Below are 27,855 nucleotides of genomic sequence, written 5' to 3'. Positions count from 1 at the left end.
CCGCCGCCGTCGCCCGCCCCGCCGGCCGGCCCGTGGCGCCCCCCGCCCCGCCCGCCTCCCCGGCCGCTCGGCGCCTCCTCCATGGGTGAGTGCGGGGCCCCGGCCCGGCCCCGCCGAGCAGGCCTGCCGGTCGGCTGCCTCCGCGCCGGCTCGAGGAGGGGCGCGGGCGGGGGGCGCCGCGCGCAGGCGGGCCGGGCGGGGGGAGCGGGGGGGGGGCGGCAGGGCGCGCTCCTTCCCCTGCTCTGGGTAAGGCCTGCTCCCGGTGGGAGGTGGACGCCGGCCTCGGAATCAGGGCGGTGGGGTTCCAAACTCTGTCCCCTTGTTGGGGCCCGCTTTAGCAGCACCCCTTCCCCTGGCCCTGCACGCTGGCTGGCGCGGGCAGCCTGTCTGCCCCTTCCCAGCCCCCTCCGCTGCTGCACCCCAGCCCCTAGGAAGAGAGGCAGCTTGGAGGGGGCCAAATTCTGGGTCAAAGATGGACCGCGGGGTAAAGGGGACACCCCGGGCCTTTGAAGAGGAGTCCATCCACAGAGGCAGTGATGTGGAGGTCAGGGGGTCAGAAGGGACCGCGGACCCGGCAGCCCTCTGGGGATCCCCCAGGAAATCTGGAGCCCCGCAAGGTCACTGAGCTACCCCGCCCCCCACTAGTGGGACAGAGGGAGGGAGCAGCTCATTTCCAAAGACGTTTTCTCCCCGTGGAATCTGGATAATTTCCCTGGGGAACTGCAACAAGAAAAGGGCTCTGCAAACAGATTCCCGTGCAGATAAGTTGGCATTTAAAAGAGAAAGGGACACTGACCTCCTTTGAAGGGAGGATTGAGGAGACAGCTCCACCCATCCTCTAGTCTGGAGGCCACTGGGGCCCCAGGGCCCTCCTGGGTGCCCTGGCCTGGGGCGCAGCCTCCCTGGACCCCACCCGACTGATAACCCTCTGCTTCTCTCCTCTGCAGATGACCAGAGCCTGGCGGAGGAAAAGGGACTGCGCTGTCAGAACCCCAACTGCATGGACAAGGGGCGGGCAGCCAAGGTAGGGAGGCTGGAGGGCCTGGGTTGCGGGGGGCAGAGAGGACAGGGCTCCAACCCTCTCTCTATTCAGGCATGGATACCCACAGTGTCCTCTGGGTTCAAGGGTGGGCAGGGCCGCAGGGCGGCTTGTTGAAGAGGCCAAGGGGCCGCCCTTGGCTCAGAAACAGCAAAATGGAGGGGACTTCTGTAAGAACAGGGGGCAGGGGTACACCAAAGCCCTTTCCTGCACTGCAGTCCTTGTGGGCACCCTGAGGTGACAGGAGCTGTGGCCCCATGTCACAGATGAGGAAGCTGAGACCCAGGAAGAGAAAGGACGCCCCGCCCCCGCCCCCCCCCCCCCCCAGCTCAGGCTGTGCTCCAGTGCCCAGCTGGCCCCCTTCCTGGAGCACTGGATCACTCTTCAGGCCTGGGCATGGGTCAGGGACACTTTGAGACTTGGTGAGAGTGAGGGTGCCATGGGAATGACAGAGGGAAGAAGGGACAAATTGGTCCTGAAGCGCCAGGCCTTGGGAGCCAGCAGCAGGGCAGAACAAGAGGGAGAACGATAAATATCGTCGCCAGGCACCTCTGTCCATTATGCGCCGGGCTTTGTGCCACATGCTCTCTGTGCCTTATGTGCTGTTTGTGGCAGCTCTGTTGGGCCGGCCTGCGTGCCCCCTTTTCCAGATGAAGATACCAAGGTTCAGAGAGGTCCTGTGACTTGGCTCAGGCCCCACAGCTCATGAGAGACCAAGCCAGGGCTCAAACCCAAGCGTGGCCCCTTCCAGAACGCATTTGAGTGACCATGGTAATGACTGCCAGCTCTTACTGTGTCAAGCTGGGGAGCTGAGGACTCGCTGTCTCCTCCTTCTGGCCTTCTGAGATCTGTCCTGTCGTTATTATTTATAGATGAGGAAACTGAGGCTCAGGGAGCTAATGGCTCACCCCAGGACACATGGCCAGGATATAGTAGAGCTGGGATTCGAACCCAGAGCCCGGCTCTGTGTAATGTCAGAACCTGTGTTCCTAACCACCATGTAGCTCAGCTCTGCCAGCTGCAGGAAATTAAAAATGCCACCCTCCCACCCCCCCAGCTCCCTCTCCCACCCCCCTCCGCCCAGACACATGCTCATACATTCTGCACAGGAAGACCAGGTTAGAAGGAACAGAGAGGACTGTTCTGGGGGCGGAGACAGGAGGGGGAGGCTTTCAGTTGCCGTGGTCACCGGGCAGGGGGGTGGCTGTGATGTCAGACACAATCTGCTGGCACGGATGGTGCCTGGCATTGGGGCTCTGGTGTTGGCTGGTTGCCTCTTTCCCAGATGGGGGCTCCTGGCAACAAACTGGCCTCAGCTACCCCCAACATACATCCTGCCAGGGGCCTGCAGAGCCCTGGGGCCCCTCCTTGGGTAGTTGCTCCTGGGGCAAGTCCCTGAGCTGCTGCAGGCAGGGGCAAGGGTAGGAGGGCTCGGACCACGTAGAGGTGAGGCCTGTGAGTTGAGAGCTGGTCTCAGCAAGTGGGGGCCCTCCGCAGCCTCCCGGTCCTAGCTCCAGCCCAGCCCCGGCCTGCCTGGAACTCGGCATGACTGCCATGGGCCAGAGGGTCACCCAGACTGCCGTGGGAGACACGAGGCCCTGGCACTCGTAGGACCCACTTTAGGACAAATGGCACAGACTCACTTTGGGGCCAAGGATGCCTGAGTGATCAGAGAGGCAGGGGGGCCAGTCTTGCCAAGGGGTCGAGCAGGCTGAAGCAGAGAGCGAAAGAAGAGGCAAATGACATCCTGCTTTGCTGAGGAAGAGGAACAAAGAATGTCCTTGATGGTGACAATTACCACCACCAACCAAACGCACTTGTGCCCTAGGTGGGGTGTCGGGCCCTGATGCTTGTGTCACTGAACCCTTGAGAGCTCAGGAGGAAAGTGTTATTCTCGCATGACGTGAGGGAAATGGGGCTCAGAGAGGAAAGAGCTTTTGCCCACCTTGCACAGCATGGCCGGCAGAGCTGTTTCCGGAGGGGGGATCAAGGGCCTCATTCTTGTTCCTCCCCAGCCATGCTCAGAAGGCTAGCAGGATAGGACTAGCTTTTTATTTATTTATTTATTTTATTTTTAAAATTTTTTGATGTTTTTATTTATTTCTGAGACAGAGAGAGACAGAGCATGAGCAGGGGAGGGGCAGAGAGAGAGGGAGACACAGAATCCGAAGCAGGCTCCAGGCTCTGAGTTGTTGGCACAGAGCCTGACGTGGGGCTCGAACTCATGAGCTGTGAGATCATGACCTGAGCTGAAGTCGGACACCCAACCAACTGAGCTACCCAGGTGCCCCAGGACTAGCTTTTTAAAGGAGATGATGTCATTCATGCGTTCACCAAATGAGCTTGTAGCGTCTGCTGTGCAGGGCCCACTTCTAGGCCCAGGACCTCCTGGAGCGGACATCCTAGGAGGGGAGAAGTCAGCACTTGGGTTTGACAAGCCTGTCTCCAGGCTTTTTAAATTTCAGCCTGTTGTGGGTGCTGGGGCTTCTGAGATGAAGCAGCTGCCCTGCGCCTACCCCCTGCTCTGGAGGTTCCGGGGCACAGGCTCCTGGAGGAGGCTGCTGGTGTCCTGAGGAACGAGGAGGTGTGGAGATGGAGGGAAGCTGAGTGAGCAGAGGGGCAGGAGCCCCCCGAAATCAGGGCCTCGGAGATCACAGGAGAGAAGTTGTACCCCTGCCCCTGCTCTGGATGAGGATGTGTAGAGTGGCTCCAAGGTCAAAGCCTACTCCTTTCCAGCTGTGTGACCCTGGGCAAGTCACTATACCTCCCTGGTCTCCGTTTCTTCATCTGCAGACTGAGGCTTCTTGAGTTGTAGGTAGGATTAAACAGGGCTCAGATGTGAAGTGCTTGGCGTGGAGTGTGGCATGATGTAGGTTCAAGAGAATGCTAGCTGTTCATCCGCCATGGAAGGGGAGAGAAACCCCTAGGCTTTGGGCGTGCCCTCCTTCCCCTCCCTGAGATCTGAGACCTCCCCAGATTCCAGCCCAGACCCCAGCCAACCCCACCCAGCATGGCAAATGTTTATGGCACATCTGTCCTGTCCCCAGGGCAGGTGGAGCTTGGAGTCTTGGGAGGGGTGGAGATGAAGGGAGTGTTTGTTCCCTCTCTCAAGGGGGGCCTGGTGATGATATAGTGAGTATCCAGCCCTCCTGCAGAGTAATCACAGGACAGATGGTGTCCGGACTCCCCAACTCCTCGCCGGGCCCCCTTGAGCTGGGTGATCTGGTCAAAGTCTGCAGGGCACTCCAGGTCACAAGGGGACATGGTGGAGGGCTTTTGCTGGCCCAGGGGACATTGGACCATCACTTCAGAGGGAACTGAAGACTCAAGGGTATTTATCCTGGAGATGGGACCCTCAGGGCATCATTCTCAAAGGTGATGCTTCTAGCAGCCACCGCTCATGTATTCAGCACCTACTGTGTGCCAGGCCCTGCTTTCTATGCCTCCCCAAAGGGACCTCCTCTTGTCCTCACACCCTCCCTATGCCATAGGGACCACCCCATCTCCACGTGAGCGATAGGATCCCATGAAGCAGGGGGGTAAGTGACTCACCAAGGCAAGGCCAGGACTTAAACCAGATCTGTCTGTCCTCAGAGCCTCCCATTTCTAAGGAGCTATCAGGAGGAAAGGGAGGTGACTTTTTCTGCTTGGCTCCAAGGGCCCAGGCAGGATGGGAAGTTTCCAACAGCTGAAGCTGCTCCCCAGTGTACAGGTTGTGAGCACCCCATTCCTAGAAGTATTCAAGCAGAGTGGACGTTGGATTTGATGACCTTAGAGTTCCCTGCCGGTTTAACAACAGGTTGTGAGCTGGCAGGGATGAGTCAGGGGGAGGTGTGTCTAGGGGAGTGGTGGCCAGCTGAAGACCAGCGGACACAGGGCAGAGGAAGGGGTGGATTTGAGATCCTTGTGGGGAAAGAATGGGCAGGATGTCGTGAATAATGGGAGAGGGAGTCACCTATTCTCCCGGGTGGTGCTCTGGGAGTGAGAGGTGGGAGGCCAGGGTGCCCTTGAGAACGGCCAGACTCTGGGGATTTCTGGGGGTGACTTTTAGATGCTGGTCAGCTGTAGGCAGGTGGCAGTCCAGTCTGCAGCTGGAGGAAGCGGCAGAACCAGAGTAGCAGGGCAAACGGAAGTCCTGGGCTTTGGCTAAGTCATTCTGGGGGCAGCGGGTGATGGCATGGGGCGCCAGGCCCAAGAGGCAGGGATAGAGGACCCACCATGTGTGATGTGGCCAAGATGAGCCGTCCTGGAGTGGACCCAGCCCCAGTGAGGTCAGTGCTGCCAAAGAGGGCAGAGCCTTCTAGGAAAGAGAACCGGCAGCCTAGAGGCCTTGGCCTGGTGACAGGCCTGTGGGAGGGGGTTCTAGGTTTGGAAAAACGATGGTGGGCCTGAGCCCAAGATCGGCCCCAGGCCCACCCCGTAGTGATAATTAGGGAAGGGGGTTGGTGTGCTGGGGCCAGTTCCTCTCGCAATACTCCTGTATCCTCCCCGGTATCCTCGTGCACTCCCCGCAACCCCCGTGCCCAGCGCGGAGTTATTCTGAACTTAGGCAGCCGGGAGAGGGAAGCTGGGAAGCACCAAAGGGCCGAATGGCCCCCTTTTCAGCCATGCCAGGCACGGGCTAGGGAAAAGGAGGGGGCAGAGATAGGCGGGCCCGTTTCTCAGGCGCCGTGGACGGCACAGTTCAGAATCCAGCGGAAGCGAGCCTCGCTTGGGGCGATGCCCGGCCGGGCTCGGCCTGCGGGTCTCCGCGCCTGGACCCCCCGGGGCCTCCCTCTCTCAGGCCGGGACTGCTTCCCGCCGCGGGCCCTCGCCGGGGACCGGCGACCTCCCGTCTTCAAGCCCAAGTTAAAGCCTAGGGACTTGGAACTTCCCGCACATTTGTGAAGAGCCAGCCCCCTCGGGGACAGTGACGACCCCTCCCTCCCGGCCCCGCAGCCCGGCCCCTAGATTACCCCCCAGCGCCGGCCGCGCTTCCTTCCCGGGCTCCCCGCGCTCCCCCTCGCCAGCCGGGCGCGCCGATGGTACGTCCCGGCCCGCCCAGGTGGTAGCGCCCGCGCCGGCCTACCGTAATTCCCCTACGTCCCGCGCCCCACGGCGGCTCAGAGCCGACTGAGCCCGCCCCGCGGCTCCGGTCTCCCTGGCTCTGCGCGCCCCTCGGGGCTTTGGCAGCCTTGGCCCGAGCCCCAGCCACAGGGGAGGAGACCCATGTCCCTAAGGTGAGTCTCAAGGGGAAGCTGGGGACGAGACGGGGCTGGGATCGGGACGGCTGTGGTTCCGGCGTCCAGGACTCCCCCCGAATTAATGGACAGAACCGGGAGTAAAGGGACCGACGCAGTCCCAGGGCTGCGGGGGGCGGGGGTGGGTATCGATGGGCTCCACTGGCTCTACCTCCATTTACCTGAGGGTGGAATGGGCTCAAGCTCCCGCCCCCACCCCAGTGATTCTAGGGTGGGGTTGGCTCGGCGCTAGGGCAGTGTGGAGCCAATGGGGACCCCTCTCCGGTGTGAGGATTGTTGACTGGGCGAGAGGATCCTGGAGTGGGGCTTGGCGCGGGGTGGCTGGGAGGCTCGGGCGACCCTGCCCAATCTGGGCGTCCGAGAGTTGGTCCGAGGCGGAAAGTCGTTTCGAGGCCGGCAGGGGGCGCGCGAGTCTGAGCCTCAGGCAGTCTGGGCCGGCCGGGACCCGATTGGGGGAGGGGGGAGGGAGAAGACCCATGGACCTGGAGAGTCCTTGGCTTGCCTTGATGAAAGAAATGGAGACCGAGGGGGTCCTGGACCCTACAAATTCCCTAGTAACCTTCCCCAGGTTTGTGGGGCTGTAGGAGGATTTTACTGTTCTTCTGCCCCTTGGCCAGGGTCCAGGCACATATTAAGGCCCAGGAGCCATCCCTAGGTAGAATATTCTAGAGAACTGGCCAGTGCCCTCTTTGCACAGATGGGCAAGGGCAGGGGTAGGTGGGACCCAGAAGCAGGTCTTCTGTAGCCCAGGCATGTGCCTTCTTCCTCATTCCCTCTCAGGGAGACTTTTATACAGTGCTGGAGAGAGAGGTATCAGGAGAAGGCACTGGCTTCGATGCTGGCATCTGGGGCTCCAGGACCTGGCACATTAGTGCAGGGACTGGGCAGGAGGTGAGGTTCACTGACCACAGCCTCTGCCTCTGTCCCTAAAACTGGGTCCCAGCTGGACTGCTCCCTGGGGTGGTAGGGGCCTTGCTGACTTCTGGGGCCCACGTGGGTAGCTGGGCCTGCAGAGAGGTCCAGCACAGGGCAGGGCCTCAGGGCAGGCTCTGCCTCCAGGTGGGCCCCAGAATCCAAGGACAAGGGGTGAGGCCCAGGCCTAGGGGAAGGGAGGGGCTGGGTGGGCTGTTTGGAGAGCAGCCTGGCAGAGTTGGCCCCACCCTGGCCGACCTGCTCAAACATGCAGCCTCCACCCTTGGATTTCCAAGGAGCTAGATGGGGCCTTGGGGCCAGTAGGCTCCCAGGGAAGCTCAGCCCGGATGGGGAGCCCCTGGGCAGTGGTGTCCCTCTAGCCAAGGTGCTCCAGGCTGGTTGTTGTGGGCAGAACATGGAGCTGGCCCCAGATCTATGGTCTCTCCTCCTAGACAGGGAGCTCCTCTGTCTCACCAAAGACCAGGCCGGGTCCCCCACCTGCTGTGGGGGTGGACTGCCCACAGTCCCCTGCTTTTCTGGGTTTGGGAGATGGTGCTGCGGCGGGGGAGCGGAAGGGGGGCTTCTGCCTTGGAGACTCCATTATTCATCAGCCCCAGCATCTGGTTTCTGGGTATCAGTTTCAACAAGCCAGTCCTGACTCATGAGCCTGGAGCTGGGGCTGGGCTGGAGAGGGGCCCCCTCCCCAGGGAACCAGGGATGAGGACTTCTTTGTCCTGGGCATGGGCTATTTCAGTTCCCTCCTCTAGAGGAAGTGGGGACCCAGGAGTCTGCTGAGGCCTTCTCCCTCTCCTGGCGTGAGGGCCAGGGTCTCCTTTCCTCCCCTGACTCTGCAGCTTCCTTGACCCTCCTTCCCTCTCGGCCCTGGGGCACTAGGGCCCTGGCCTTCTGAGGAGCAGGCCCTCTGCCGTGGCTGGAGGAAGCAAGAAGCAGCGTGACTGGGGAATGGCCAGGGCCTGGTCACTCAGATGACCTCCGGTGACCTACCTGGCCCAGCCCCCGAGGTTTCTGCTTGATGTGACCTGCTAACCCCAGGCCAGTAGGATCCCCCTGAACTGGCTTTGGGACCTGCCCTGTTCCCAAGCCGGTAGAACTCAAGGCCCTGCTGTTAAACCACCACTTAGCTGGTCTCCATGCCCCCCACCCTGCCTGAGGCCCCTGGATAGTGGTCCAAAGCACAGGCATTCTTCTGTTTCCCCACTTTGCACCCGGGGCAAGCCACTTAACTTTTCCAAGCCTCAGTGTCCCCATCTGTTAAGTGGAGATGGTAACCGTGCCTCTTCCTTTGAGAGTAGTGAACAGGATACTGGCACAGGCCTGGCATTTGGGAGTGCTCAGCTGTCAGCCTGTAGGGCAGCAAGAACAGAGAATATGTGGTAGAAACCACCGCCCAGGCCAGCAGGCCCGAGGTCATGTTTGCTAGCAAAAAGAAGCAATCCTACAGTCAGGCAGTGGGGAAGGTTTTGTCGACCACTGGCAGCAGGAAGGGACACCCTGGCAGAGATCTTCCCTGCCCTCGTGGCCTTCTCTGGCATGAAGACCCTTCCTCTGCTTTCATCCATTTGTTCTCCTAGTCTACACTGAGCACCTGCTGGGTGGAGGGCACCGTGTGGGCCAGACAGCTAAGGACCCTGGCCTCTGGAGAGGATATTCAAGTGGGGAGGGGTGGTCATCAAGAAGTGAACAAGGAAGTCAAACAATTTCAGGTAGTTTTAAATGCTTAGGAGGAAAGAGTTTAGTTCAAGAGGATTGGAAGTGAGACATGTAAGGGGCTTATTTTGAGAGGAGGTTAAAGCCTTGTTGAGGAGGTGGCATTGAAGCCGGGATCCAGTGCCAGCCGTGGCAAGATCAGGGGCACAGGGTTCCAGACAGAGAACACAGAGGTGCGGGTGCTGAGCTTGGTGAGTCGTGGGGATGGACGAGGCAGGCTAGCATGGAGACCACCATGAGGGACCTGCCGGGAGGTGAGGTCGGGGCTAGCCATGTTGGGATTTTATTCCAAATTCCTGGAAGGTTTTAAGGGAGGAGTGAGGTGTCCAGGTTTTAGTTTTCAAAAGATCTATCTGCCTGTGGTGTGGACAGTGGATGGCTTGGGCTTTGGGAGTGGAGGTGGTCCTTGAAACCTCCTGATTGGAGTAAACTGCTGCCTCCTCAGAGCCATCTTCAGAGACCCTGCCCTGTCCCCCCCCCTCCACCCCATGGAGGAGGAGCTGTGTAGGGGATGGGTAGGGTGATGACATCATGTCCCCCCTGCAGCACCAGAGGTACTGAGATGGGGTCCCAAGGAGGCCATTCCAGAACAAGAGTCCGAAGTCTGGGTTTCAGTCCTGCCTGTATGTAGACTTTTGAGTCACTCCATAGTAGTGCCCGCCCCCCGCCTCTTGGGAGTGAGTGTAATCTACAGCGGGGACCCCACCATCACCCCCCCCCCCCAATCCTGGTCCCTCTAATCTAGTGCTCTGAAGAGCGCCTCCCTGGCCGTGGGGCTGGTGGAAGGGACCCAGACCCAGCCTGGAGCAGCAGAGATCTGGGGGGAAAGCCGAGTTGGGCTCCCAGGTTTTCCCGATGCTCCGTCTCACCCAACTCCTGGGGGCTCCGGAAGATCTACCATCACTGCCCTTTGCACCCACGTGCCTGCCTATCGCCTGCCGCCTCCACCAGTGGTCGGTCGCCTGGAGCCCTCCGCTCCTCTGCCTTCACCGCTGGCCTGGGCAGTGGGAGCAGGGTCCCCCAGGCCCAGGCTCTGAGGCTGGGCTCTCCAGGACTGTGCGCGGGCGCCAGGGTGACGCTCCGGAGGGGCTCTGAGCGCTGGATGTGTGGCCCGGCCAGTTGGAGGTCAGAGCAGAGACAGGTGTCCCCGTTCTGCCCCCCACCCCCTTCTGCCACCAGCTTTCGGAGGGCTCCCTTGGGAGAGGGAGAAAGGGTCCCGGAGCTGAGGTTCTGAGGCGGGGTCTCCAGGACTGAAGGGAGGGGCCTTTGGGCCCCAGACGTCGGCGTTGGGGGTGGGGTGGAGGGCCGGGCGGAGCGGGGCGCCAGCGGGGCTGGGCGGGGGGTCGGGACTCCGCAGCCGGGGCGGGCCGGCCCGGGCGCCCTCGTCCTGGGAGCTCCCCGAGGCCCAGAGCAGGTCCGACGGGGACGCCCGAGCCCCCAACCTTTGCGCCGGGGGCGGGGCTGGGGTCGCAGCGGAGCCGCCCCGGGATGGCCGAGGCGGGCGGGGGCCCCGGGGTCCCGGCGCGCTCGGCCGGGGGCGGGCGCGGCCGCACAATGGCAGGAAGCGGAGCCCCGCGCTTTGTCCGGCGGGCGGCGCAGACCGCCGCTTCCTCCGGCCGCCATGGGGACGGGCCCCGGCGTCTCCGGGCGCCGCGCGGCCTCCAGGCCGGGCCCCGGGCTGCCCTGTCCGGCGGAGGGTCGCGCCCGCGACGGCGAAGGCCAGGTACGGGGTGTGGGCGGCGGGGCGGGGGTGCGCGCGACGGCCCGCCCCTGGGGATGTTTCCCCACCCTGCGACCGAAGGGCCCCGGGCGGCGAGGTGGCCCGCCAGCCCTTAGCCTTTTGTGTCTGGGGCTGCCTCCCGACTCACCTGTGGGTGCCAGGCCCTGCGCTGGGGCCCCAGCTGCCTGTCCTTCCTCCGCCCAGGCCCTGCCCACCCTCCCCCCATCCCCGCTCCAGCCTCTGGCTGGTGTGCGAGTGGGGAAGTCTGACTGCTGGTGCCCCATCCCCACCGTGCTCCCCAACGGGCCCCCTCTGTTATTCGTAAAGCTGGGGTCCGTTCGCTGCCTTTGGAGGTGCTGGGTGATCCGGCTGTTCCATCCGGTGGGCTCTCCTCTCGGTGGGTTGAGTCCCGGGAACTTTTTTCCTTGGACCCTGCTGCCCCTCCCCCACTGGCAGGGGTGGTGCCAGCTCTCAGAGGGTGGCCGTGGTGGGTGGGCAACAAGGAGGTGGAGAATAGGCACCTCGGTCTGAGAGAAGGTCCAAGAGTCTGGCTTTGGGAAGGGGCTGCCCTGTTTTAGCGCAGGGGAGACCCTCGCTCCCAGAGGGAGCTGCGGACACCCAGCAGTTTGGGGATGGAGGTGCGAGAAGGGGTGGGGGAGCAGAGTCAGAGCAAGGGGCCTCTGCCCACCCCAGTCTGAGCCTCCCAGTGGCCTTGAGGTTCTCTCTGGGGGCTCCTGGAAGCCATCATCAACCAGACTCGTTGAATTAAGTAAAGAAACACCCACCTGGTTCAGATCCTGGGCCTGACCTTCACATGCCCCTGCTGTCCCTGAGCCTGGGGGCTGCTGGGGGGATGGAAGCAGAAGAGGTCACCACGGTGGAGGGGCGCTGGCTCCCGTCACCATTAGTAGTGGTAGTAGTTACGGGTAGTAACGGGAGGAGGAGCGGCGGTGGTGTTCACCAGAGCCCAGGACAGAGCTGGGAAGTGAGTCCTCCTGAGCGCCTCAGGGAGACCAGTGCCTCCACAGGGCGGGCGCCTAGTAGGTGCTCAATAAATGTTCGTGGAATGCTGAATCTGCTATCGGGAGTGACTCTGTGTACAATCTGCCGCCCGTACGTTAGATTGGTTTAAAAACAGGATTGTGGCAGAGAGCCAGGGACTTGGGCTGGAGGGGTCCCGGAGGCCCTCCGCAGGACCCTTCGAACCTAGCATGGCCCCTGCCATGTCACCTCCCACCCACTATGAGACTAGGGCCTGGGTAACCCGCAGGTCCGCAGTCCCACCGCTCTGTGCCTGGGCGCCAGCAAAATGAAGCCAGCGGGGAAATCACAAGAGGCCTGGAAGGGGTGGGAGGGGCCATCTGTGCCAGGCCGGCTGCCAGGCTGGATGCAGAGGCGGGGGATGGCCGCCTGGTTGGCAGACTGCGGGGCTCCTCGGGAAGAAGGGGCTGAAGTGGGGTGGGTGCCTTGCCCGGAGTCATTGTCAAGAGGAGATGCTTGCAGCTGGTGGGGGGAGGGGCGGGAGGAGGAGGGTCCAGAATCTGCAAAGCCAGGGCTGATGTCTGTCAGCCGGGCAGGCAGAGCCATGGTGGAGGATGGCGGTTTTCACACTGTTTGGGAGTAGGTGAAGTGAAGGTAGAAACAGCTGCGCTGGCTGAGGGGCGCCCCTCACCCCTGCCCAAAACCCCATGGACACACTTGAAGACCGCTGAGAAGGGTGTGGGAGTTGGGCGCATGTGGCGCTCAGGCTGCCTTCGGGAGTCTGGGCCATCGTGTCCACGCCCCGCCGCTCACCCAGGGCCCAGCCCTGGAAACGTCAGACCCCCTGGAGCCAGAGGAGTCCCCAGTCTGCCCCCTGCTGGCTGTCGTTTCTCTGCCCACGTTTTTGGGTGTTCTTGTTTTGTTTTGTTTTGTTTTGTTTTCTCTCTGACCGAGGCCTAGGAGGACACAGGAGCCCAAACAGGCAGCATCAAACTATGACTGCTTCCCCTTCTCACTATAGCACTCCCCCACCGGCCGCCCGACTGCTGCCCCCGGGCCGGCTTCCCCCGCTCCTCTCTCCCTTCTTAGCCACCCAAGAGATAGCCGGCATGAATGTGCTGGACATCTGGGCGCTGGAGCTACCCACGCTGGGTTCCAGTCCCGGCTCCGCTGGCTGTGTGAGGCCCAACAGGTTACTCGAAACCTCCCTGAGTCCCACTTTCCTCGTCTGTAAAATAGAGGCAGTCGTAGCTCCTGCCTCCTCGGGGGAGGGGCCCTCCGTGCGGCCCCAGGCACACGGTGACCCCGAGTTACAGCGATCAGACTTGTTCTTCCTCCCTTTGATTACTTTCTCTGCTGTCTGTCCTCACCCTGTCTGTCACCTTGAAAATCTCTGATGGGGCTCTCCCCAGACAAAACTCTTCAGTGACCCTGCATCACCCTGATTAGTAGACCGAACAAGTATTCGCTGAGTGGCTAGGACCTGAGCTAGGGCAGTGAGTCGGACAGACTAAAATCACTGTCCTTGCAGGGCTGGCGAGCTGGAGAGGCACCAAAGTGAAACAGGCTGGTCCACGCAGAAAGGACACCGAGGGGACAGAGAGTGTGGAGCGGCATTGACTTTAAAGCGTTGTTGTTGTTTTTTAAGTTTATTTATTTATTTTTGAGAGAGAGAGAGAGAGAGAGTGCAAGAGCATTCCAGCCAAGGGAGTGGCAGATGGTCAGGGCTCGGAGGCAGCGAGTCGGGGTCGCCAGGGGGCCGTGGGTGGAGCAGGGTGAGCCAGGACAGGAGGGCAGGGCAGGAGGGCCCCTGCAGTCACCATACGGGACTCTGCCCTTTCCTGGAGTGAGATGGGAAGCCGTCGAGGGTTCTGAGGAGGTGAATGTGACTCCTGGTTGAACAGGGGCCACTCTGGCTGCTCACGGAGATGATGCTCAGGGCAGGTGGAAGCAGGGAGACCGGTTATGAGGTCACTGTTGGAATCCCGCTGGGAAGTGACCGGGACGGCCACCAGGGGGCAGCAGTGGGCTAATGAGCCTGGCCGGGTTGAAGCCACAGCTATTGAAGGGAGAGCCGCAAGCATCGTCCCATCATCCCATCGACTGGATGGGGGTGTAACAGAACGGTCAGAGGTGACCCCAGGGATTTGGGCCTAATGTATTCATTCCCTGGAGCTGCGGTGACAGTGAACCCCGATTGCGTGGGAAGTTTATTCTCCACATACGGAGAGCCACACAGTGTAGTCTAAGCCGGTTGCCTCGTTCCCACGTGTCCCTGTTTCTGTCTCTCCTCTTCTTGTGTGAGGACCCCAGTCACAGGATTACCCCATACGCCACTTGGTGACAGACTCCAGCATGACCTCATCTTAACTAAAGGCATCTGCAATAACCCTATTTCTAAATAAGGTCACATCCTGAGGGACCCGGGGTTAGGCCTTGACCTGTCTGAGGGACGCAATTCAGCCCATACACCCACACAGCTGGAAGGCACTGCCATTGACTGAGGTGCAGGGAGCTGCAGGGGGCAGTCCAGCAGCACACCAGAGGACGTGGGCAGTGGGAGGTGCTTCTGGGAACCCAAGGGGGGCATGGAGAAGGTTGGTCTGGTGTCCTGGGTGAGGACCTGACTGAAGATTTACCTCCGGGAGCCCTCGGCACGTAGATGGCTTTTCGGGTCACGAGACCGGCTGAGTCCCCAGGGGTATGGGATGCGGATAAACGTGAGCAGGAGGCAGGCAAGAGAGCCAAAAGCTGCGGGGAAAGCCACAGAACATGGGGTCCTGGGGCCCACGGAGGAGACGGTGTGCAAGAGACCACCTGTGGCAGTGCTGGGTCCTACGCGTGGACTTAGAAACATGGTGGGAGGGAGGGAGTGCCCTTGGGTGTTGGTTAAGTGTCCAACTTCAGCTCAGGTCATGATCTCACGGTGTGTGGGTTTGAGCCCCGCGTCAGGCTCTGCGCCTGCTTGGGGTTCTCTCTCAATCTCTCTCTCTCTCCCCCCCACCCCAAATAAATAAATAAACAAAACAAAACAAAACAAAACAAAACAGTTATTAAAAAAAAAGAAAACATGGTGGGGGCCCGAGATGGGAGAGGGTCTGCGAGAGAAGGGAAGAATTAGAAAATCTTCCGTTGCAACCGTCGTAGTCATGTTTGATTTAGGCAGACGTCACCAGTGGATGTGAAAACCCTGGAGTGTGAGATTGCCGGGAACAGGATGTCTCGAAGTTATCTCCCCACGGGTTACTTATTCATTACAAAGAGAAAAAGGGCCTTTACGCAGTACCGCGAGGCCCCCAAGGGATCCAGCCGCGCTGACGGGCGCACTGAGGAGGGCACAGTCCACTCTCTCGTGTCGTTGCCCCAAATGCTCAGCCTGAAACCATCCAAGGACCTCCAGAAAGATCCCCGTGGAGGGGCTTTCTCCCAGACTGCTGGCTTGAATGCTTCAAAAACGTCAGTGTGATGAAAGAAAAAACAAAAAGGACAGAGAACTCTTTCTTAAAGGGATAAACAGATACAAACGAACGCATGCGCGAATCTTGAATTGGCTCCCGTATGGGGAAAAAAGCTATAAAGGCCATTGTTCAGACAGCGGACCTTAGACGGATCATATACCAGCGTTCGGTTCCCCGAGGGTGCCCATTGTTTTGGGGGTTTGTAGGAGAACGCCCACGCCCTTCTGCGCCAGGGGAGAGGTAGGTGACAGAGAAGGCCAGTGTGACAAAATGTTCGTGACGGGGGAAGGTAGAAGGTGTGTGGATGTCATTGTACCGTTCTTACAGTTTTCTGTAGGTTTGAAACGTTTAAAAATGGAAAGCCAGGGAAAATAAGGTAACGAGTACTGGGAGGGAAAAGTAGGAAGTGGTCAGGATGGAGACCTGTTTCACCGGGCTTCGCAGAAAGGGCTTTGCAGAAAGGGAACGGGGGAAAAGGGAGCCGCAGATGGGAAAGAACCTGTCTTGAGCCAATAGACGGGGAGCCTGACACTATAGGGGAGGGGAGGGCTCGCTGGGAGGTGGCTGGGACCGGAGCACGGTGACGCCCCCAGTGTGGGGCAGGCGGGTGGACGTGTTGGGCTGGGGTGGGGGCAGGGGACAAGGAAAGTAGGAAGCGGAGGGGTCAGAGGTAGGCTGTGGGAGCCGGAGGGCAGAGGAGAAAATGGGACAGTTATCCACAGGGATGGGGGAGAACGTGTACAGGGTGATACGGTAAATACAGTAAATACTGGTGTGTGCGGGGGGAAGGGTACTGCCTGATCACCCAGACTGCCAGCACCTGCCCCTAACTCCCCCAGAACCCCCTCCGTCCCATGCGAGTTTGGCCATGCAGGGGCCAGACAGGTCACAGAACTTAGAGCAGAGGGTCTGGAGGGGAGGACAGGAAAGGCTTGCCGGTTCCAACACTGAGCTGGCAGAAGCAAATGGCAGCGTTGAGCATTTTGGGATGCCCTTCCTGCCTGCACCCCAGGAAGAGACCCTGGTAGCAACAGCCTCGTGGTTCCTTACAGGAAGTCTCCCCTCCACCATCTGTTCCTCGAGGGCAGGGATCTGCTTTTCTCTGCACCCCTCAGAATGGAACCACGGTGGAGTTTGGGAAAGGTCTGCAGAGTGAATTCATCAGCACAGGGCACCCTGTGGGGAATGGGCGGTTGGAAAATGAAGAGCAGCCCTCGGACGGACCACAACCCCACTTGTGCACTGCAGTGGTCGGGCCACAGGCCCGCCTGCCTGACCCTCTATGGGGGCCCGGCCCGACCCACCTTTCCCTCCTTCCCCACAAGGTATGCCACCACGCTGACTGCCAGCAGCTGCACCGCCGGGGGCCCCTCAACCTCTGCGAGGCCTGTGACAGCAAGTTCCACAGCGCCATGCATTATGATGGGCACGTCCGCTTCGACCTGCCTCCCCAAGGTGAGCGTGGGTAGGGACCCCGGCTGGGCGCGTAGGGTTCCCAGAGCAGCTCTGAACTCCCTGTTTAGGGGCACGGTGTCTTGGTAGCTTTTGGAGCTGTGACGAGCCATCAGAAGGACAAGAGTTGGGGCACCTGGGTGGCTCAGTTGGTTAAGCGGCCGACTTGACTCAGGTCATGACCTCACGGCCTGTGAGTTTGAGCCCCGCGTCGGGCTCTGTGCTGATGGCTCAGAGCCTGGCGCCTGCTTTGGATTCTGTGCCTCCCTCTCTCTCCACACCTCCCCTGCTCGCACTCTCTCTCTCTCTCTCGAAAATAAATAAACATAAGAAGAAGAAGAACAAGAGTTAACTGTAAATCATGAAACCCAAGTACGTTGTGGCTCCTTCTGTGCTACGAGTTTTTAAACAAGAGAAAAGGTTGGGGGACTGTGCCCCGTGTTGAGAGCAGGCCTGTCTCTTCTGGGTTCTGGGTCCTTGTCGTTGGTTCTGCACATCCCATACCTGCTCCTGCCTTTCGCCCTGGGCCAGCATGGAAAAGGCCCCTTTCTTTTCCTCAGGGTAGGGGACTGCTGGGCAAATCCTCCAGCCAGGCTGCTGGCGAGCAGGGGCCGTAGGGGTGGGTGTGGGCAGGTCAGAAGGAGCTTGTAGAAAGGAACCAGAAACCCTCCTGCTGAGTGGGGACCTGGCCCGGGCCCAGCACCAACTGGCTGTGCTGGGGTGACTTACAGGCATCTGAGCCTGGCCAGAAATGCCAACCCTGTGTCTCCATTTTTAGCTGGTCAGATGGACAGAAGGACTCTCCCCCTCTACCAAGGCCTCCTGGGACTCCGGGTGTGTTCACAGTGGTGGGGGGGTTGTGTGGAGAGGAGGCCTGAGAGAAGGAGCCATAGACTTTGGTTCCTTCCTGCAACAATCCCAAAGGCAGAGCTTCCTTATCCCCATTTTATAGAAGGGTAAACTGAGGCCACAGGTTTGGGGGCAGGGCATCACCTGGGGTGTCATCCCAGGGTGCTTGTGTCTTTTTGAGTCTAGGGATGGATGGGTGATCAGCAGTGACTGAGCCCCTCTCTGCACAGACCTGAAGGGCCCTAGTTTGTTGGGGGTGGGGGGTTCCCAGGACTGGTAGCAGGCTAAGAAGGCAGCCAGGGAGGGAATAGGCATGACCTTTCCTCCCACTTTACCCCAAAGGCTCTGTTCTGGCCAGAAACGTGTCTACCCGGTCATGCCCCCCACGCACCAGCCCTGCAGCGGACTTGGAGGAGGAAGAGGAAAGCTCTCTGGATGGCAAAGGGTAGGTGGGCAAAGCGGACACCTGAGGGATCCCAAGGCTGGATCTCAGATCAGAGATCCAGGGACAAGAGGCTTCAGAACACCCGGCTGGAGACCCCTCCATGTCCCTGTGGATGCCCTGATTCCTGGAGGAAGCTGCCCAGCCTGGGCCAGCCTCCAGCCTGGCGCAGGCAGACTCCTGTCTAGGTACCACTGGGTGTGGCTCCTGGGTTGGCCACCAGAGGGCACTCAGCCCCTGTGGGCCCTGGCCTGCCTGAGCTGCACCTGAGTTAGTTATCTGATTGCCTGGGGTGAGCAAAGAGTGGGCAGCCGGGGCCTGTTCACATCCCGCCCTGGTGAGGGCCTACCCGTGCCTCCAGCCTCTGCCCTCTGTCCTGCAGGGACCGGAAGAGCACAGGCCTGAAACTCTCCAAGAAGGCAAGGAGGAGACACACAGATGTAAGGAGCCCCCGGGCTGTCAGGGGGGGCTCCTGTCAGCCCCTGCCCTTCCTGGGCCCTTTCCTTTCCATCCCCAAGACTGGGCCCGTCTGCTCTGAGCTCCAGGACCAGGAACAGGGCCTGGAGTGAATGGGTCCCTCCCTGCCCTGCCGCCCACTACCGGATGGGAGATGCCACAGGAACACCTCCCTTGGGCAAGAGGGACACTGGGCACCTCCTTGGGACCGAGGCAGGCTGGGGAGATCCCCGGGTTCACTCCCATGCTGGGGTTCCCATCCTGCACCCTGGTAGGCGGGGAGGCGCCGAGACAAGGGGTGCAGAAGCTGAGAACCACACCCTTTCAGGACCCCAGCAAGGAGTGCTTCACCCTGAAGTTTGACCTGAATGTAGACATTGAGACAGAGATCGTACCAGCCATGAAGAAGAAGTCGCTGGGGTAGGGCTTGGTGGGGGCCGAGGCAGGGGGAGTGGGGCCGGGGGTGCGGGGGTTCCTTGCAGGCATAACTGTGTGTGTCTGTGTGGTGGCCGATGAGTGAGCGGACCCACCCATGGATTCCAACACGTGTGCGCATGGCCCGGTTCCTGGATGTGGACCAGCACGTGACAGTGTCCACCCTGGTGGCAGACACGGAAGCGGGAGGGCATGGGAGCACTGGCTTGTGTGTCGACCCATGTGGGAGCGTGCGAACCTCTGTAGGCAGCTGTGTGTGCACGCACACCTGTATGTCCTCGTACCTGTGTGTGATCCTGCGGGTGGCTCCCTTTCCCACTGGTAAGGTGGGGTGGAGCTGGGGCTGGGCATAGGGTGGGGGTTTGTGTGCCTGCCCCCTAACAGCCACCCCTCCCATCCTGGGGCAGGGAGGTGCTGCTGCCGGTATTTGAAAGGAAGGGCATCACGCTGGGCAAGGTGGATATCTACCTGGACCAATCCAACACGCCCCTGTCCCTCACCTTTGAGGCCTACAGGTTCGGGGGACACTACCTGCGGGTCAAAGGTGAGCAGTTAACCTGGCAGGTGGGGTGGCTGGGGCCTGACTGGGCCTCCCGGAGATGGCTGCTTCTTCCCAGGCTCAGATTCCCATTGGCCATGGCCCTGAGCTGGCTCATTACCATACAGGTGTCTCTGCTGGGCCCTGGCAATGGGTGCTGGCAGGGCGGGGCCTCACGGGAGGGCAGCTAGGCCTTGGTTGGGATCCAGGAGAGAGAGGTCTTAGGTTCCCTTCTCCACCGGGCCTGGATGCTGAGGACCTCTCCTTGCCCCCTACTGCTGCCCCAGCCAAACCGGGGGACGAGGGGAAGGTGGAACAGGGAGTGAAGGACTCCAAATCCCTGAGTCTGCCAATCCTGCGGCCAGCCAGGGCCGGGCCCCCCTCCTTGGAGCGCGTGGAACCCCAGAGCCGCCGGGAGAGCCTGGATATCCTGGTGAGGGGCTGTGTCAGGGCTGGGGGCGGGGAGGGACCTTAGAGGGGAGGTCAGCTGGGCCCCTCACCTCTTGGGATTTAATTTCCCCTTCTGGAAAATAGGGGTGGCTCTGAGGATAGGGAGCCCCAAGATAATGGGTCTTGTCTCTGAGAGTCTGCTAATGCCTGAGGAGTGTGTGTGTGTGTGTGTGTGTGTGTGTGTGTGTGTGTGTGTATCCATTTGGAGCTGTGCTTATAAGCTGTGCATCTAAGTGTGCCTGTGACTGTGTGGTGCTTGAGGCTGGGGGCTGGGCGGTGGTCCAGCTACACCTGTGCCTGGATCTTCAGCCTCCAGAGCATCTACGGGTCTTAGAAGAGGTGGCATCCCAGGGCGGGGATGCAGAGACCCTCCCACGTCTCAGCTTCCCTGAGGTCCAGGAAACCCACTGTGGGGTAGGGGGGTGTGAGGGTCAGGGGGGCCCTGGCCTTGATCGCCCTCTCCCGGCCAGGCCCCTGGCCGCCGCCGAAAGAACATGTCGGAGTTCCTGGGGGAGACGAGCATCCCTGGGCAGGAGGCCCCCACGCCTTCCAGCTGCTCTCTGCCCGGTGGTAGCAGCGGTGGCAGCGACAGCTGGAAGAACCGGGCGGCCAGTCGCTTCAGTGGCTTCTTCAGCTCGGGCCCCAGCACCAGCGCTTTGGGCCGGGTATGTGGTCCCGTGGGCCCTGGGGCAGGGTGGCTGGCGGGCCCGTCCCCTGACCCCAGCTGTGGGTCTCCTTCCAGGAGGTGGACAAGATGGAGCAGCTGGAGGGCAAGCTGCACGCCTACAGCCTCTTCGGGCTGCCGCGGCTGCCCCGCAGGCTGCGCTTCGACCACGACTCGTGGGAGGAGGAGGGGGACGAGGAGGAGGAGGAGGAGGAGGAGGATGCCTGTCTGCGGCTGGAAGACAGCTGGCGGGAGCTCATTGATGGGCCTGAGGTGGGTACAGCCGCGGCCCTTCCTCCCTTCCCTTCAGGGAAAGGGGACACTTCCAAGGACCCAGTGACAAGGTGCTCTACAAGGTGTTCCCCACCAGGCTGTGGGGAAACTGAGGCGAGGAACATGCGGTGTGCCGCTTGGCTGTTCTAGTGGTGGAAGAGGGTGCAGAACTTGGGGGACCTCATGTTTCCACGGGGAAAAGGAGGTTGCCTGCAAGGTGGCTCACCCCCTCCCGGGTCATCCTGGCACACTCTGGGACTCCTGGCCAACCTCCTGCACTTCCCGCAGAAGCTGTCCCGGAGGCAGTGCCACCAGCAGGAGGCGGTGTGGGAGCTCCTGCACACAGAAGCCTCCTACATTAAGAAACTGAGGGTGATCACCAACGTGAGTGTGGGTCCGCACCCTGCCTCCCTGCCCCCCAGGGCCTCCCTCTGGGGGCCCCTGAACAGAGTTTGGGGCTTTGCAGAAGAACAGGGAAAGAAAGCTTTGGGCAAGTTTGCCAAGTTAGCTGAGCACTAGGTTCACTCTTGGACTCTTTCATTCAGCCACTGTCTCTGAACACCTGCTGTGTGCCAGGTGCCCAGCAGCCCACGCCCGGCCTGTGGAAGTGGAGTGTGAGTGTGTGTGTGTGTGTGTGTGTGTGTGTGTGTGTGTGTACTTCACCCTGGGGAGAGCACCTATCTTTGGCTTGGGGTTCGGGAAGAACTCCTTAGCTGAAACTTGGGGCCGAGCCAGGACAAAGCTGGAGGAGAGAGTTCCAGGTGTCACTGCAAGGCCAGTCTCCCAGAGCTTTCCCTCTGGGGACGAGGCAGGATGAGCCCCCGGTGGGCCGTGGAGGTCGGGCCTTTTCTGAAGGGGTGAACCGTCTCTGTCCCAAGCTGCTTCAGGGCTTCCTGGGAGGGGTAAGGGGTAGAGGGGAGCCTAACAGCCTGGGGGTGGGGGGGCGTCGGGACTGGGACGCCCCCCCCAGCCGCAGCGCCCCCTGCCCCCACAGCTGTTCCTCTGCTGCCTCCTGAACCTGCAAGAATCGGGGCTGCTGTGTGAGGTGAGGTGTGGCCCCGGGGGGGCGGGGCCTGCCGCTGGGGGCGGGGCGGGGGCGGGACACAAGGATGAAGCCGGAGGGGCGGGGCCCGGCCGGGGGCGGGGCCGAGCGCACCTCCCGCCCCTTCAGGTGGAGGCCGAGCGCCTGTTCAGCAACATCCCCGAGATCGTGCGGCTGCACCGCGGACTGTGGGGCAGCGTGATGGTGCCGGTGCTGGAGAAGGCGCGGCGCACGCGGGCGCTGCTGCAGCCCGGGGACTTCCTCAGAGGCTTCAAGATGGTACGGGCCGGGCCGGACACGGGGGGTGGGGGACACCGCGACAGGGCTAGGGCGCCGATCCCGTCTGCCCACCACCCCGGCCTCCCCCCCCCCCCGACCCTGGCGCCACGTGACCCCTAGTGGTCGGAGGCAAGGAATTCCGAGTTGGTCGCCCGGGTTTGAACCCCACCTGGCCATCTGCCTTTTCTGTCTGGCGGAAGTTCAGCCTGGGGTGGTCGCGAAAGTGCGGCGAGGGAGGGCTCGTGAGGCTCCCGGCGCAGGGCCTGGCCGCGGAGAGCGCGCAGTAACCGTGCCTGTTCCGTCTCGGGCCAGTTCGGCTCCCTCTTCAAGCCCTACATACGATACTGCATGGAGGAGGAGAGCTGCATGGAGTACATGCGCGGCCTGCTGCGCGACAACGACCTCTTCCGGGCATACGTCACGGTGAGGAAGGGCCGGGGCGCAGGACAGTTGGGCCCACCGGGGCAGCAGGTGCACGGGGGGTGGGGGGGCGGGCGTGGCCTGGGGCCCGGGGGCGGGGCGCGCCCTGAGCCGAGTCCCCGCTTGCGCCTCAGTGGGCCGAGAAGCATCAGCAGTGCCAGCGGCTGAAGCTGAGCGACATGCTGGCCAAGCCCCACCAGCGGCTCACCAAGTACCCGCTGCTGCTCAAGTCTGTGTTGAGGAAGACCGACGAGCCGCGCGCCAAGGAGGCCGTCGTCACCATGGTAACCGGGGAGGCGCGCGGGGTCCCTCCGCAGCTCGCGGTCGCCCCCAGACCCTGGCCCTGAACCTGCCATCGCCTGCCCGCCCTGCAGATCGACTCGGTGGAGCGCTTCATCCACCACGTGAACGCGTGCATGCGGCAGCGGCAAGAGCGGCAGCGGCTGGCGGCCGTGGTGAGCCGCATCGACGCCTACGAGGTGGTGGAGGGCAGCAACGATGAGGTGGACAAGGTGGGAGGCTGCCTGTGCGGGGGACCCTGGCCCCGTGGGAATGGAGGAGGGGCCACCCTGGCAGACAGGCGCCTAGGCCGGGAATCTTTCGCGCGGACTTCCAGCGGAGAAGGGGAGTCAGACCGTGACCTCCCTACACGTGCCCCCCCCGCCCCGCCCCCAATCACCAGCTCCTGAAGGAATTTCTGCATCTGGACCTGACAGCACCCATCCCTGGCGCCTCCCCCGAGGAGACACGACAGCTGCTGCTGGAGGGGAGCCTGAGGATGAAGGAGGGGAAGGACAGCAAGGTGAGTCTAGGGACCACCTCACGCCCGGGGCCCCTTCTGCACCCCCTCTTCCCCTGTGCGTTTGGACCACCCTTTCCTGGGGACCTTCTGGGCCCTATTTAGTGGTTCTCAGCTGCCCTGGCAGTTGGGTGGCAATTCAAGAAGGGATGACTTTGTGGTCACACGAGGGCTGATGATCTGCCTGCCGTTTACTCTTTACAGATATGGCAGCAACCACACAGCCCGTGGGATGCTGGTCTTGCCCACTTGCTGGTGCCATGTGGGTTCCTGGTGGGAGGGAGGGGGCCCATTCCAAGAGCAGGCCAGGAACAACCTGGAGCCTCGCTCCTGAGCTATTAATCCCAGGTGCTTAACCCAGAGCCTGCAAATTGTGGTTTTAAAATCACTTCCCTCTTTCTCTTTAATGTAAACCTTTTTTTTTATAACTAAGGTACAGTTTATTGTAATAACACCTATAAACAAAAATAAGAGACACATAGTATTGTTTTTGAGAACAAACTGAAATAATCTCTGAAAATACTTACAATCTAAACTACTACCATAGGAAATTCTAGAAAGTATAAAAATACACAAGCAGAAGTCCATTAGCCATCACAATGATATCATCACATGTCCTGTAGCTTCTGGAAAGCTCTGCTTTTTCACTTCTGAGGGGATCAAAGTGAAAAATACAAATATCTTAATATTATCATAAACATAATTTTTTTAAAGGAATTATTTGGTACACCTGAGTGGCTGAGTCGGTTGAGCGTCTGACTCTTGATTTCAGCTCAGATCTTGATCCCTGAGTTGTGAGATCGAGCCCTGCACGAGACTCTGGCTGACCCTGGAGCTTGCTTGGGATCCTCTCTCTTCCTCTGCCCCTCCCTGTTTTCTCTCACACAGGCACACACTTTTTCTCTAAAATAATAATTAATTAAAAAAAAGAATTTGTTTTTATTACATTTCTTTATTTTTGAGAGGCAGAGAGAAATGGAGCGTGAGCGGGGGAGGGGCAGAGAGAAAGGGAGACACAGAATCCGAAGCAGGTTCCAGGCTCCGACCTGTTGGCACAGAGCCCGATGCGGGGCTCGAACCCGCAGACCGCGAGATCATGACCTGAGCTGAAGTCGGACGCTCAACCGACTGAGCCACCCAGGCGCCCCTTAAAAAGAATAATTTTTATATTGTGGACTATCTAAAAGTGAACACTTTCAGCACTGCTGCCCTGGACCCTTTAATTGTTGGCTGACAGTCACTTAAGCCTCAAAATCTTCAGACATGCTTTGAACCACCCAAATGGAAGCAGTCTTTGAGCCTCGTTCAGTTATTCTCTATCATTTGAGAATATTATAATTTCTTGTGGTTTACCAATTTCTGGAATTATTTTTAAATTATAATGTAAACCTTTAATTGAAATAAATGACAAGTATGTTAGCTCCACCTTGCTCTTCATCTTAATTGTATTCCCAGATTCATGGGGGGCAGGGAGCAGGGAAGGCGTTTGACCAAACCCGGGTGCCCCCAGCAACATCACCAAAGTGCAGGCAGGAAGGGGCCCAGCCCAGGAGAGGGCATCGCGGCAGATAGGCTGAGGTCCCAAGACCCTGGCCCTGATCCCGGGCCTGGCCTGCTCCCCTTGCTCCCCCCACCCCCACTCCAGATGGACGTGTACTGCTTCCTCTTCACGGACCTACTCTTGGTGACCAAGGCAGTGAAGAAGGCCGAGAGGACCAAGGTCATCCGGCCACCGCTGCTGGTGGACAAGATTGTGTGCCGGGAGCTTCGAGACCCCGGTGAGGAGGCCGGCCCTGCTCCCGGTGGGGTGGGGAGGGGGCCGTGATGGGCAGGGGCTGTGGTCCTAGCTGGCACTGATGGGAGTCCCTCCTCACCAGGCTCCTTTCTCCTCATCTACCTGAATGAGTTCCACAGTGCTGTGGGGGCCTACACGTTCCAGGCCAGCGGCCAGGCTCTGTGCCGTGGCTGGGTGGACGCCATTTACAACGCCCAGGTGAGAGCCAAGTGGTGGGCGGGTGGGTGGCCAGGGTGGCCTGTCGGGGGGAGCCGCTCACCACCCCCTCCCCCACCTGCAGAACCAACTGCAGCAGCTGCGCACCCAGGAGCAGCCAGGCAGCCAGCCGCACCTGCAGAGCCTGGAAGAGGAGGAGGACGAAGAGGACGAGGACGAGGACGAGGAGGAAGCGGGGGAGAGTAGCACTTCTGCCGCCAGCTCCCCCACCATCCTGCGCAGGAGCAGCAACAGTCTCAACTCCCAGCACTGGTATGCTCGCCCGGGGCCGCTCAGCGGGCCAGAGCAGGGCAAGTGCTGCGGCCCAGCCCTCCTGACCCCGAGCAGGGCCCTCTTGACCCTGAGCAGGGCCCTCCTGACCCCAGGGCCGCTGACCCCGAGCGGGGCCCTCCTGACCCCAGGGCTGCTGACACCGGGTAGGGCCCAGACTCCCCACCTTCCTCCGAATGGCTTCGTGCCGTGACCACAACATGAGGGAGAGGGCTCTGTCTCCCACCAGAGTCCCGGCCGGGATGGCAAAAGGTTTTGAACTTGAGCGCTGACTCTGATCCCCCAGTGCCAGTGGGGTGGAGCTGAGCGGAAGATTCTTTTTTTTTTTTTTTTTTTTAATTTATTCTTGAGAGAGAGAGCGTGAGCGAGCAAGTGGGGGAGAGGCAGAGAGAGATGAAGACAGAGAATCCCAAGCAGGCTCCGCACTGCCAGTGCAGAGCCCGACACGGGGCTCAAACTCACGAGCCATGAGATCATGACCTCAGCCGAGATCAAGAGTCAGACGCTCAACCAGCTGACCCACCCGGGCGCCCCTGAGCTGAGGATTGTTGCACTGTGTCCAGCTGGAGGGAGGAGTGTGATGGTGACAGACATCATTATGGGTATCTGTGTTGTGGGCCCAGGGTTGGGAGCTCTGGCTCACAGGCCACATGCTTTTGCCATCTCTGAGCCTCAAGTCGGGAGGGCGGAGGCTGTGGACCTCTGCGTTGCCAAGCACTGGCTATACCAGGCCATCTGGGCTTCCTGAGGCTGGGCTGACTGTCCTCTCCCGGCCCCACAGTGCCTCAGATGGCTCCACGGAGACCCTGGCCATGGTTGTGGTGGAGCCTGGGGAGCCGCTGTCCTCTCCCGAGTTCGAGGGTGGCCCCTTCAGCTCCCAGTCGGACGAGACCTCTCTCAGCACCACTGCCTCATCTGTCACGCCCACCAGCGAGCTGCTGCCCCTGGGGCCCGTGGACGGCCGCTCCTGCTCCATGGACTCTGCCTACGGCACCCTCTCCCCCACCTCCCTGCAAGACTTCGTGGCCCCAGCCCCTGTGGTGGAGCCAGCGCCCCGGCCCCCAGAGTTACCACAGGCCCCTTCACCCCCACCCTCACCCCGTCTCCGCCGCCGCACCCCTGTCCAGCTGCTGCTCTGCCCGCCCCACCTGCTCAAGTCCAAATCTGAGGCTAGCCTCCTCCAGCTGCTATCAGGGGCCACTGCCCGTGGAGCGCCCCCGGCCCCCAGCCGCAGTCTGTCAGAACTCTGCTTGGCCGTTACGGTCTCTGGCACGAGGACTCAGGGCTCCCCTCAGGAAGCCGGGCCCAGCTGGGTTCACCGGGGGGCACCTAGCCCTGGTAGTGGCCCCAAGCTATCAGAGCTGGAGGGCAGAACCAGCTTCCCAGCTGGGGCGCCCGAAAGACCCACCAGGAGGAGCAGAGAGCTGTCCTTGGGGGCCTCACCCAGGGTGCAGCCCGAGCCCCACCCAGGGATCTCTGCCCAGCACCGGAAGCTGACGCTGGCCCAACTGTACCGAATCAGGACCACCCTGCTGCTTAACTCCACGCTCACTGCCTCGTGAGTGGCCTGGGGTAGAGGGCTTGTGGCCCAGTGTGTTGGCCTTGGGGGCACTGAGTCCCGGGATGGGTAGGGGCACTGTCATGGCTGGGAGCAGATGGCATTAGGAGGTGGGGATGGGAGAAGGGAGCCTGAGACCTGCTTCAGGGCCTGAATGGCAGTGTCTACAGTGGGTGGTGGGGAAGGGGCCTAAGGAGTCTGGTGGGGCAGGGAGGGTGACCAGAGCCCCCTCTGGAAGTGGCATCGATCAAGGAAGGACTGTCTGTCCCTTCCCTTCTCTTGCAGGGAGGTCTGAGCAGAGGGAGGCCCCCGAGGGTGCCACTGACCGAGAGACAGCAAACAGCATGCCTCCTGGGGCATCCGGGTCCCTGCTCCGGCTGCTGCCCGCACAGTAGCCAGAGCGCCGGGCAGGACCCCCGATTTGCACTTTGCCAGACTGGATGGAAGTGGAGGGGGGCTCAGCAGAGCTCCAGGCCCAGGCCGCAGTACTTCCTCAGGACTCCCCCCAAGGCCACCCCCACTAACCTGTCCACCCGACCCCCGCAGGGTCCCTTGTTCGCTGCTCCCTGAAGTCACCAGCTCCAATCCTGGGGTGGGCTCCAGGGCGGCCTTTCCCACCTCCACCCTCATCCGGCCCCAAACGGGATGTTTGCTCTCCTGTCCTTGCCTCCCTCTCTCCCAGGCCCACTGGCCACCCCAGGCTCGGGTTGGGCTCTGTGTAAAGTTGCATATTTATTGAGCTTTTGATTCTTTTATAAAGACTTGTATATACTACCAGAAGAAGTTCTTTGCTTTTGGAACCAGCCCCTTTCCTGACTCAGGTGCACTTGAGCCGGGGG

At 60.9% G+C, this 27,855-nt stretch overlaps 1 protein-coding gene across 5 annotated transcripts; it reads left to right on the top strand.

Moving 5' to 3' along the window:
* On the top strand, window positions 1-27,790 carry PLEKHG5 (pleckstrin homology and RhoGEF domain containing G5). Of its 5 annotated transcripts, XM_043573666.1 has the most exons (22): window positions 2-85; window positions 948-1,024; window positions 16,404-16,533; window positions 17,722-17,824; window positions 18,204-18,261; window positions 18,606-18,697; window positions 19,120-19,256; window positions 19,538-19,683; window positions 20,171-20,365; window positions 20,443-20,637; window positions 20,926-21,021; window positions 21,632-21,682; window positions 21,809-21,958; window positions 22,271-22,381; window positions 22,513-22,662; window positions 22,753-22,890; window positions 23,061-23,180; window positions 24,823-24,955; window positions 25,055-25,170; window positions 25,253-25,440; window positions 26,240-27,016; window positions 27,302-27,790. In XM_043573666.1, exons 1-22 carry the CDS (start codon window positions 82-84, stop codon window positions 27,309-27,311), a joined length of 3,177 nt encoding a protein of 1,058 aa, XP_043429601.1. In that variant the 5' UTR covers window positions 2-81; the 3' UTR covers window positions 27,312-27,790. The 5 variants fall into 5 exon arrangements, with proteins under 5 accessions (XP_043429603.1, XP_043429601.1, XP_043429602.1 ...); XM_043573668.1 differs by lacking the exon at window positions 27,302-27,790 and having other exon boundaries at window positions 1-85; window positions 26,240-27,020; XM_043573667.1 differs by lacking the exons at window positions 2-85; window positions 948-1,024 and adding an exon at window positions 6,116-6,258.
* The last annotated feature ends 65 nt before the right edge of the window (window positions 27,791-27,855 follow it).

This window comes from Prionailurus bengalensis, chromosome C1 (genome assembly GCF_016509475.1).
Source record: "Prionailurus bengalensis isolate Pbe53 chromosome C1, Fcat_Pben_1.1_paternal_pri, whole genome shotgun sequence".
Classification (NCBI taxonomy): Eukaryota; Metazoa; Chordata; class Mammalia; order Carnivora; family Felidae; genus Prionailurus; species Prionailurus bengalensis.
This window is presented reverse-complemented; position numbering and strand designations above follow the sequence as displayed.

Bases quoted from the DNA above. Each gene is read 5' to 3' on its own strand.
- PLEKHG5 (XM_043573664.1), top strand. From the start codon at position 10,541: ATGGGGACGGGCCCCGGCGTCTCCGGGCGCCGCGCGGCCTCCAGGCCG. The intron at 22,663-22,752 runs GTAACCGGGGAG...CCCGCCCTGCAG, and splicing joins AGGAGGCCGTCGTCACCATG to ATCGACTCGGTGGAGCGCTT. The intron at 22,891-23,060 runs GTGGGAGGCTGC...CCCAATCACCAG, and splicing joins GCAACGATGAGGTGGACAAG to CTCCTGAAGGAATTTCTGCA.